The 11,169-nt window shown below is 27.6% G+C and overlaps 2 protein-coding genes across 2 annotated transcripts; one reads left to right on the top strand and one right to left on the bottom strand.

Annotated features, from left to right (window-relative positions):
* The first annotated feature begins 2,247 nt into the window (after positions 1-2,247).
* On the top strand, positions 2,248-5,877 carry LOC105149989 (luciferin 4-monooxygenase). Its single transcript, XM_011062767.2, has 5 exons — positions 2,248-2,616; positions 2,794-3,590; positions 4,072-4,250; positions 4,641-5,048; positions 5,394-5,877. Exons 1-5 carry the CDS (start codon positions 2,500-2,502, stop codon positions 5,513-5,515), a joined length of 1,623 nt encoding a protein of 540 aa, XP_011061069.1. The 5' UTR covers positions 2,248-2,499; the 3' UTR covers positions 5,516-5,877.
* Positions 5,878-6,168: 291 nt separating this feature from the next.
* On the bottom strand, positions 6,169-10,338 carry Tbp (TATA binding protein). Its single transcript, XM_011062765.2, has 6 exons — positions 10,052-10,338; positions 9,254-9,665; positions 8,505-8,632; positions 8,167-8,410; positions 7,796-7,994; positions 6,169-7,575 (listed from the first exon to the last, which is right to left on the bottom strand). Exons 2-6 carry the CDS (start codon positions 9,521-9,523, stop codon positions 7,499-7,501), a joined length of 918 nt encoding a protein of 305 aa, XP_011061067.1. The 5' UTR covers positions 9,524-9,665; positions 10,052-10,338; the 3' UTR covers positions 6,169-7,498.
* Positions 10,339-11,169: the final 831 nt, after the last annotated feature.

The raw sequence follows: 11,169 nt of genomic DNA, 5'->3' as shown, positions 1-11,169 counted from the left end.
TTGAAATCCTCGGAGAATATAAAAATATTATTAAAGATAATGTGAACATTTGACTGTAGAAATATAGAAAAATATTCATAGTACTTTGTCAAAATTTCAACATTCTCGAAATTTTGTCAAATAATAAAATGTATACCGTTTTAATCACTTATAAATTTTACATATATGGTAAAATGTAAGAGGGAGAAAAACGCTTTTTAATTAATTATTATTTTTTAATTTTAGTTATTTATTAGTATATAAGTTATTTATTAGTATATAAATGTAATAAGATATTATTATTAATAAATTAGACGGAAATGTAATTTAAAAAATTACGAAAATTTATTATTCTTTAGATTTAGCATTAATACTTGACAAATATCTATAAACTTTAAGAAACTTTTAAATATTTTATATATTTGAAATTTGGTATAAAATCTACATAAAAATTTGTTAATCACATAAAAATAAGAAATATTGTACAAATAAAAAACTTTTTAAACTGTATTTCAAGTTACAAATAATCATTGTTTTATTCAGAATCTTCAATAGATATTAAGTTTTTAAATTATATTTATTTTGACATCTTTTCATTTTTTTCTTTTTGTTATAAAAAAATTTTTTTATAACGAAAATAACAAACAATTTCGTAATAAATACTTAGGGATAAAAATGTTCTTCGAAAATATTCTTTCACCCTTCGAGACCTTTATGTAAATCCAAATGGATTTACATATAATCATGAAGCCGCGCATACATAGAAAAATCAATCAGTCGCATGTTTAATATGAAAAATGCAGCAACATGGCACTCCTTACATTATATCGACATATGATTTCTCTATTCATATTACACATGAGGTAAATATTCTGGTTTATAAAAAATTACGAAAATTTATTATTCTTTAGATTTAGCATTAATACTTGACAAATATCTATAAACTTTAAGAAACTTTTAAATATTTTATATATTTGAAATTTGGTATAAAATCTACATTATAAATGTGTGGTGTGTGTGTGTGTGTGTGTGTGCGGGGGGGGGGAGGAGTGGAAGAAGATTTAAAATGGATTTCATTTGAAATAGATTCTATTCTCGGTTTATACATACATCTATATTTCTTTTTTTATATATACAAATACGAAAAACGTTGTATAATTTTAGACTTGGAACCTAACTCTAATTAATTTGAGCAACCCATAGGTATGTGTCATCATTTCACGTAAACATTAAAAACGTTATTTTGACATTAAAATGACAAATAACATCAGCTTGCTATCTGGGAAATAATTTATTCAATTGACATTTGTATCAACTGTTTTGCTATCATGATAGAATTATTTTTTTTTTATTATAGATGGAAAAGAAAATTTATTATAGATTAGAGACAACAATTACGTAATCATATAAAATTTTGCTTTAGGAAATTCTGCTGGTTAAATTAATCACTAATAAAACATTGATTTTTTTTTGTGAATATTTTTCTGTGAATTTATTTATTTTTTATCATTTTTGAAAATAAAATTAGAAACATATAATATATTACATTCGATAAAAATTTTATTTTAAGTAATTCTGTCGGTTGATTTAATCGCGAATTAACTTATTAAACAGCATGGATTGTATTTTATTAACGTGCATAGAATTATTTAATCAATTATTAATTAATTAATTACTTAATCAATTTAATAAATTAATTATTTCAAGTGAATTGCTTAAATATTTTTTTTATACATATTGGGTCATCTGAAAAGTATCCGCGGTACTTTGTCAGTAGATATATGACCATCAACACACATCTAGTGACAAAAAAACCGCGGATACTTTTTAGATGACCCAATATAATCAAATAATTATCATTTTTAACTTTATTGTTCTTTTCATATCAAATAATAAAAAATAAATAATTTGTTATTTGTCGTGGAAAGAACAATAAAATTAAAATTAACAATTATTTACTTCTATGTATAAAGAAATTGTTAAGCAATTCTGTTAAAATATAATCAATTTATTAAATAACATATTATTTTATTAAAGTAAGTAAAATAATTTATTTTTTGTTATTTAGAACGCGATAGGAAAAATATAATAGGAATGACAATTATTTAATTAAAAAAATTTCCTTTTAGACGATTCTATCGACTGAATAAAAATCGCTGCTATTCGATCAGGTAGAGTTCATGTTCGATTTGAATCACTTTTAGAGACGCATATGCCATCTAGCGAATATTCAGAGATACAATTGTTCATATTTCGGTCTAAAATAGTACGCGTACTGTCATCTAACCGCGAATTGGCAGAATCACCGGCTTTTTTGAAACGTGTTATTGATTAAATCTGTTTACTAAGTAAAAAAAAAGATTGAAGGTTAAGTGCGAGATATGCTTATCACATTGTTCTTATCATGATGTAATCACTATTCAAAGTCGCATATTTTTTTAACATTAAAGTATCAGAGATACTTCTTAACCTACGTGAAAAAAGGAGTCCTTCAATTTCATATTCAATTTCGTATTCAACATGTCACAACAATCAAATATTTTACGTAATGAAGAGGAATTGTTGCCGGAATTTAATATCTCGATAGGACAATGCTTATTAATGCAATTGACGACGCATGGTACTCGTGTAGCACATGTAAGTGATTGACTTAATTTTTGTTATTAATTTTGCATAATTAATGTACATAATTATATTGTAATAAATTAATATACGATGTAGAAAATAATTGGAATCTTGATCTAGATTTGTGTTATATAATTTTTACTATATACATCTACAACTTTCTACAATGACAATAAACTTTTTTGCCAGATAAATCCCCATACTGGCAAAGAGCAGACGTTTCAATACATCTTAGATACTAGCCGGAGATTGGCAGTTTATCTGCAGAGAGAAGGACTAAAGGTGAACGACACCATAGCTGTATGCAGTGAAAACAATCTGGAATTTTGTATTCCAGTATGTGCTGCGTTTTATCTGGGTGCTATTGCCTGTCCTTTAAATCCTCTGTACAGTGAGAGAGAATTTAAACATGCATTGTCCATTTCAAAACCAAAGTATATTTTTATTTCGACAGTATCGTTTAATGGCATAAGAAAAATATTCAGAGAGTTGCATTGGTCACCAAAAATCTTAATGCTTACTGATGGTAACAACAATGTTTCATGGGCGAGCATGTATAAAGTAATGTCAAACGTTTCCATTGATGATGCAAATGCACTTCAACCAGCTTCTGTCAATTTAGATGATCATGTAACAGCAATTTTATGTTCAAGTGGAACCACAGGACTACCGAAAGGCGTCATGTTGACAGATAAAAATATTACTACAGTCATACGCATGTATATGAACACTAACACAATTCCTGAAAATGCGGTTTCTCTGTCACTACTCCCATTCTTTCATGCATATTCCTTCGTCTTCATGATACTTACCATATTAAGGGGAAACTGCAGCATTATATTCTCACACTTTGAGGAAGAGCTGTTCTTACAATACATTGAGAAATATAAAATTGAATATATGCCTATGGTGCCGTCGCTTATGGTATTTCTGGCTAAACATCCACTTGTAGATAAATATGATTTGTCCTGTGTTAAAACGATATGGTAAGTATATTACAAATTAGATACAAGATGTTTAAATCTTCGAGGAAAATGCTGCAATTCACAAAATCAAAAATAAAAAAAACAGATGTGACACAAGCTGAGCATATATTTGTTAATGATAAGCTTAGAAAATAAGATATGAAAAGATTGTAAAGATTAGTAAAAAAAAAGGCAACTATTCATGTATGAATATATATAGTTTGTACATTGTTATATAAATTAATATCTTACGTAACATAAAAAATAAAATTTTTTAATATTTTTCTATTTAGATATTAAAAATTATTATTTTAATAACACAAACATAGAATAGAAGTTGTGTCTTGTGGCAATTTTTTTTTTTAATATTACATGCAGGAGTTCAATGGAACTGTAATAAGCTGTGTGAAAACTTACACATAAAATATATTTATATCAGATATTAGATTTATTTCGAAAATTACTACGAATTATGCAATTACTGAAGTTGTTATTTAATTAGGAGTGGTGCAGCTCCATTATCAAAGGAAATTCAGCAGGCTGTCGCTAAGCGATTAAATATGAATATTATTGATGTTAAACAAGGTTACGGATTAACAGAAACTACTTTAGCTGTATTACGATCACCAGATGGAAAAGGAAAATTAGGCAGCGTTGGCGTAGTAGTTCCAGGCACGTTAGGTAAGATTCTTGCGATTAGGAAAATACAGTGTCTGTTTTATTTAAAACGTAATTATATGCTTTAAATATCTACTACTATCATATAGATTTGCAAATGTATTTTTTCTGAGTCATATTATTTTAAAGTCGAACATTTTTTATTATTTAATTGTAAATATTTACTTGTAAATATTTAATTGTAAATATTTGCAGTATAGTATTGTGAAACAGTATCAGATATATATTTGATAATTCATTCTAATATTGATCCTCTCCAAAATATGCATTTCTTTTCACAATATGCAATATTTATAGTTTTAAGTATGTATTTTTATATTAATATAAGAAATATAATTAATAGAATATATATCGACAAAGTTTGACAATATATAATACTGATTTTTTTTTTAGTAAAGGTAATACCAATTGGAGAATACGAGACGGATAAAGCTTTAGGACCAAATTGCGAAGGAGAATTATGTTTCAAAGGAGATTTGATAATGAAAGGTTATTATAATGACGAAGAATCTACTAGAGCGACAATTGACAAGGATGGTTGGTTGCATACGGGAGATGTAGGATATTATGACGAAGATGGATACTTTTACATTGTCGATCGAATAAAAGAACTCATCAAATATAAAGGCTATCAGGTTCCACCAGCTGAGCTCGAAGCGATTTTGTTAACTTTTCCTGGTGTACAAGATGCTGCCGTAATTGGCATACCGAATGACAAAACTGGGGAGTTACCAATGGCCTTCATTGTAAAAGAAGAGAATTCTAATATTTGCGAAAAAGATATAATCCAGTATGTTAATGGTAAGAATTTTCAGTGTCACATGTAATGGAACTAACCTAATAACAATATATGAAATATTTCTATTGCATTCCTGTCTTAACCTTGATTAGATTTCATCATTTTGCAAAATTCTTTAGGAGAAATAAAAAACAAAAATGTTTTAGCATCATTGGAAGAAATAAACACTGAACTAGTTTTTTAAGCTTTTCTTTTGCAGTATTAAATGGAAGTCCAAAAGTCTACTTTGTAGTGTCTTCAAAATTCTTAATATTTTCTGCTCAATATAGTATTATTATATTATATAGTTTTAATGTGTTCATAAATTTTTTATATATATTGCTTGTACAATTATATTTTTGTTCCAGAACGTGTATCAAATCCTAAGCGACTTAGAGGTGGTATAAGATTTGTAGATAGCATTCCAAAGACTCCATCTGGTAAAATATTACGTCGAGTACTACGAGATAGATTAAAATCAAAATTATAAGCTTGTTAAACGATTAGTTTTTCGTGACTCGCATCATTATAATCTTGTGTACGTAAGTTTTTTGTGTAACGAAAATGGATTATAGTACTTATCATTTCTGTAATAATTAAATACAAATATATGTATACAAGTATATATACTTATATAAGTAGTATATAAGTATATATATATATATATACATATGTGTGTGTAATTTTTTTTATCAAGCATTTTACGTCTGACAAAGAAACAAAGAATGTTTTTATTGTACATAATTTTATTATAATCAAACATGCGCTATATGCAACAAATATAATGTATCTATAAATATATAATAGTACCAATAATTACGCAAATTATAGCTTATGTATTTAAAAAACTAATTATGAGTTTTTCTTTCTATATACATTTTCTTCGAAATGGATTTACAAAAATATTAAGCCTTTTCTAATAAGTCAAGTAAATTCTATTACAAGTATTTAATATTAGCAAAAAATTTTTTCCGAGAATTGAAAGTTTTAGTTCGATGACCTTATGCTGTATAATTCTGCTATGTAATTGAACAAGAGCTTTCCGATAAATGGAATAGATTTTATAGTAAAAAAAAAATAATTTTGAGAAAATATTCTCAATAAATAAGGATGTTGGTTGTAATACTCATTCAAAAGACGAAATTTTATATCAAATTACTTTTAATAAGTAGCAATTGAACTGGAGAAAATTATTCAACAGTGTTACAATTTTTCCAAGTGTACATGTATATAATAATAATAACTCTTAGCAGATATAAATTTTTTTGAAGTATCTATTTATAATACATATAATACTTAAAATAAAAAAAAAGTTTTATTGATTAATTATACATCATGTTATATATCATAAAATATAATCATAAAACATAACGGTAAGTTTTTTAATATTTTCTATTACATAATTAGAATTTTATGTGATTTATAAAATCTCATAGTATCTGCCATTTTCCTTCCTTATTTGATATATAGTATCTGCTAAGAATTAAAATTGATAAATACACATTAATCACTCGTGTAATCTTATTCGAGGCACTGTATTACTAGAAGATACTATTTTGTAAATATAGAATTATATGCACTATTATCTTTAAGGAAGGCAAAAAGGGAAGGTTTAGAAACGTCTGGTTACAATGTACATAATTTTTATACATACTTTTTTAGAATTTCGATTATCATCAATTAATCAGTTAATTGATTTAGTAAATGGCGTTCAGCAGACTCAACAGTTGAATGAGCGCTATTGATGTATTCCTTCCAGATCTAAAATGTTGATTGGATGATCTAAAACAATACATCAATGACAGCGAGTCAACTGTTGAGTCCGCTGAATGCAGCTAATGTGAAAACGAAATCGTTGTAAGATTACACAAGCTGTACCTTCACTCTGTCTACTTTTTACACATTGAAAAAATTAATATTTTTTATGAAGAAATGAACGGGCATATATTTTATAAATTATATTATCTAATCTGCAAAGTCAATTGCTTTATACATTATGCTCTAAAATCAGTGGATATTTTTTTCATTCGCGGCTTTTTCATTCAATGTAAAGATGATCTCGTCATCTTCAGTATTGAAGAATTTATTTCATAGAAACTTATAACTGAATGGAAGAAAATTTTTTCACCTATTTTCTTTTTCATAATCTGATTAACAAAAACGTTTATTTTCAACGCTTATTACTAAAAAATTATATGCGTCAAATTTTTATTAAAAAAAGATGAGTTTTATAGAGACTAGAAACGATTTACAATAAGAATATCCAACAATTTTAAGACATCCTGTATGTGTTGAACTTAATAAAGATATTTAACAACTCAACAACATTAATGTAGTAATTTGATCTACATGACTTTATATATTACAAAAAATAACTAAAATCTATTAGAAATGGAGTTGGTTGGAAATAAATTGTCATATTAAATTATAGAAGAAAATACATAGTTTTTCTTTTATAATTTAATATGTAGATTCACTGCTTTTTAAAGCTCTTTAAAATTGGATAGATGTTGTCAAAAGCTTCATAAATTTCCTTGCGAATTTTTGCACCTGATAACATATATAGATATATATAGACATACAATAATTATTTAAGTACAAATGTGTAATAATTTCCAAGTTTAATTTCCGAATTCTTACACAGGTCTGGATAAGTTATATTTGAAAATTGTAAAAGATTTTAAAAATATTCCCAAAATGTTTTGCAACACGTATATACTTCACTACAAAATTACTATACATATAACAGATATAAAGTATGAACACTCACCTGTCAATACTACTTTTCCTGAGACAAATATAAGCAATACAATTCGAGGTTTAACCATCCTATATATTAGACCTGGAAATAGCTCTGGTTCATATGACGAGAATTGACCATGAGAGAGCACTAAACCTTCTAATCTAATTGGAAACTTAACATCACAGCTGCCGACCATATTTTGGATTTTAAAATCTAGGAACTTTGCCTAAGTAAAATTAAATCGTAATATCAATTAATAACGATTTATATTATTATTAAATATTATAAATATTTTGTCGCGATAAATTGTAAACAATTCTATATTTTAAAAAACCTACATTGAGAAAAATAACTCATTTTGTACCATATTTTTATTTAATAAATTTGCCGGTACTTACAGGAAAACCTAATTTCTGGATAATTCTTGCGTACTTTCTGGCAGCAAGACGTGAATCTCCCTCACTCTTGGCGCCAGTACAAACCATTTTACCGCTACTGAATATCAGTGCGGTAGTTCTTGGTTCTCTTATTCGCATGATAACAGCCGCAAACCTTTTCGGATTATATTCGGCATTTCTGGCATGAAGTGCTATCTTTTTCAAGTCAAGTTTGCAATTTAAGTTAACGGTAGACACAATATTCCTAAAATAAAGCGGAAATATGATTAAAGAAATAAGAAAAGATAGATGACGTGAATTATTTGTTAATTGTTGTTTTTATTGAAAGAATTATTTACTGCAACTGTGGTAAAATTCCAGGATCCGCGGAAGCTGGGGTCATTGGTGTCATTGGCCCTGGGGTCGCGGGACCTATCGACGACGGTGCTATTTGATTTTGTGGTACTATTGGAGACATCATATTTTGCTAAAGAAGAAGGAAAAAGCAATTAAAATAATGAAGTAAATATTAATATGCTAAGAATACTTAATTGTATTCCTTTATAATATCTTAATTGTATCCCTTTCAGTCTCTAAAATTCTTTACAGAATTGCACGAGGTCGTTATTGTATAACAGAAATTTAATGTTCTTTAATAACTCGTTAACATTTGCTTTTTCAATTTTAAATTAATTTCTGATACTCAAAATTAATTTAACTGGATTTACTAGGATATTTTTTCAGGAAAATATCCTAGGATCTAAAATCTAGTTATGGATTAAGTTTGAGAATCAGAAACTTAAAATTGAAAAAACTTCCTAAAAAAATTTTCTAAAAGAATTTTTCTTTTAAATAGTGTAATGATTTGGAATAATCTAGTTTCATAATCTTATTTAATTTATATTAAGTTCAAGTATTGTAATTTTGTTATATAGTTGACAATTTTTAAACTTTTAAAAGTAATAACAAAAAACATCAAATTAAATATTCCTTTAGCATCACAAAAAATATACTCCTGTTATATATTACTATTAACAGGTCTAGAATTTTAAATTCCATCGCAATATTATACTTAGCATAGATAACATTAAATTCAACATTGAATTACTGGTGTTTGTGGCTGCATAAGACTTTGTGGTGTCGCAAACGATGGTGTTGGAGCATATGTGTGCAAATTTTTTTGTGGTGTCGTTATCATTAGCATGCCACTCTGCATGTTGGGACTCATCGAGTGCAGTTGCTGCAGTTGCTGGAATTGTTGTGACTGCTGCTGCTGCTGTAACGCATTCGGCAGGATCTGTTGATCCTCCTCTGGTTGATGCAGAGGTGTGCCGATGCTAGGTATACTGAAGCCAGGACTCGGAAGCATCTGATCCATTTTGCACTTTTAATTAATATATACGTGACTGATGCTGTTTACAACGAATCTTATGTGGAAGTACGAAGAGATGAATCCTTGAGGTTATACTAGCATCTTCACAAAGTAGTGATTTATTTTAATCAACAGTGAATTACAACCTCTGAAATTTTAATAGATTATTAATTATCAAGAGATTTCTACCTTTATGCCTTTCTAAAAGACACCAAAAATACAAATATCATATAAAAATCTTCGTAAGTAAAAGATCAACAGAAATTCCAATCTTAATATTTGCTGTCTAACTCTATATTATAAATTTAAAGATCTAGTAAATGTGCAGTATAATGTTTCCATCTCTGATTTTCTTGTAATTTTGTAAATTTATATATTTTCATGCATAGAATATATTTTGAGAAAAAAATCGTCACTTAAGTCTCGTTTGTTTTTAAGAAAATCAGAAGTAAGGGCATTATATTGTATACTTGTCAAAAATTTGACACTAATTTTATCTCGTTAAAATATTAATATTATAATCTGAAAATTTACCTTGCCACGAAATCGTTTGAGTTTTATCATGGAATTTACAGGATGCCTATTATCAACTCGTGACTCCACCGCGTTAAGTTAAATACAAAGAAATCGATCAAATCGTGAGGAAATAATTCCTGAGAAAACTTTGTCTCATAAATCAAATGGAATCGAATTCAAACGGTTTATTAATTACTTTTCGTTTTCATTTTACTGTCTGCAGCGTCTTGTTTACAACCACTTTTAAATCATGAAACTCACGTCCTATAGACGCTCACTTCTTCATGCACGTTCTTTTCTAGAAACTACTTGAAACTAGCCAAAATATTGTATTGGATCATCTAAAAAGTATCCGCGGTACTTTGTCACTAGATATATGACCATCAACACACATCTAGTGACAAAAAACCGCGGATACTTTTTAGATGATCCAATACAATATTTCGTACATTTAAGTCTAACAGCCAATAAAAAACGTGACACCATATGTCGCCATTTTGCCGCGGTTATTTGAATTAGGTGTTATGTCATAATAAAAATTGATTTTCCACAAGCTTGTTTTCATTTTAATATTAACGCTTTCTCTTTTGAGAAGCAATAAAAATGTATATTTCTGAATTCTTTTCGATGATTTTTATGTGGCAAGTATATTTATTTTGGTCTCTCGAGCTATCACTTAAAAATTATTCCGTCTCAATGAAATTCGTCTTGAGAATACACACACCTTTCTTTTCATCATTTCTCTGAGAAACTTTCTATTTTGTAGCATGTGTGAGCTGGGTCATCGATTTACTTCTTGTATTTAGAACCAGGTATTTCTTTAAGCTCATATAAATATTGGGTCATCTAAAAAGTATCCGCGGTTTTTTGTCACTAGATGTGTGTTGATGGTCATATATCTAGTGACAAAGTACCGCGGATACTTTTTAGATGACCCAATATTTCTTTATATTCTTATTTTTTATTTATATTTATATTTTATGTAATGCGAGATTTTTCCATACTTTTATGGTCGATATTCTGGCATTCATAGTTAATTTTTATTAAGAATTTTTAAGACTGCTTAAGTATAGTTTTAAGATGTCACGAACCAGTCAAAGAGCCGTATTAGCTTAAAGGTGCCTTTTTATGCTGAC

This window comes from Acromyrmex echinatior, chromosome 7 (genome assembly GCF_024713525.1).
Source record: "Acromyrmex echinatior isolate Ae372 chromosome 7, ASM2471352v2, whole genome shotgun sequence".
Lineage (NCBI taxonomy): Eukaryota > Metazoa > Arthropoda > Insecta > Hymenoptera > Formicidae > Acromyrmex > Acromyrmex echinatior.
This window is presented reverse-complemented; position numbering and strand designations above follow the sequence as displayed.

Bases quoted from the DNA above. Each gene is read 5' to 3' on its own strand.
- Tbp (XM_011062765.2), bottom strand. From the start codon at position 9,523: ATGGATCAGATGCTTCCGAGTCCTGGCTTCAGTATACCTAGCATCGGC. The intron at 8,411-8,504 runs GTAAATAATTCT...GCTTTATTTTAG, and splicing joins GGAATTTTACCACAGTTGCA to GAATATTGTGTCTACCGTTA. The intron at 7,576-7,795 runs GTGAGTGTTCAT...ATATGTTATCAG, and splicing joins AGGAAAAGTAGTATTGACAG to GTGCAAAAATTCGCAAGGAA.
- LOC105149989 (XM_011062767.2), top strand. From the start codon at position 2,500: ATGTCACAACAATCAAATATTTTACGTAATGAAGAGGAATTGTTGCCG. The intron at 4,251-4,640 runs GTAAGATTCTTG...TTTTTTTTTTAG, and splicing joins AGTAGTTCCAGGCACGTTAG to TAAAGGTAATACCAATTGGA. The intron at 5,049-5,393 runs GTAAGAATTTTC...TTTTTGTTCCAG, and splicing joins TATAATCCAGTATGTTAATG to AACGTGTATCAAATCCTAAG.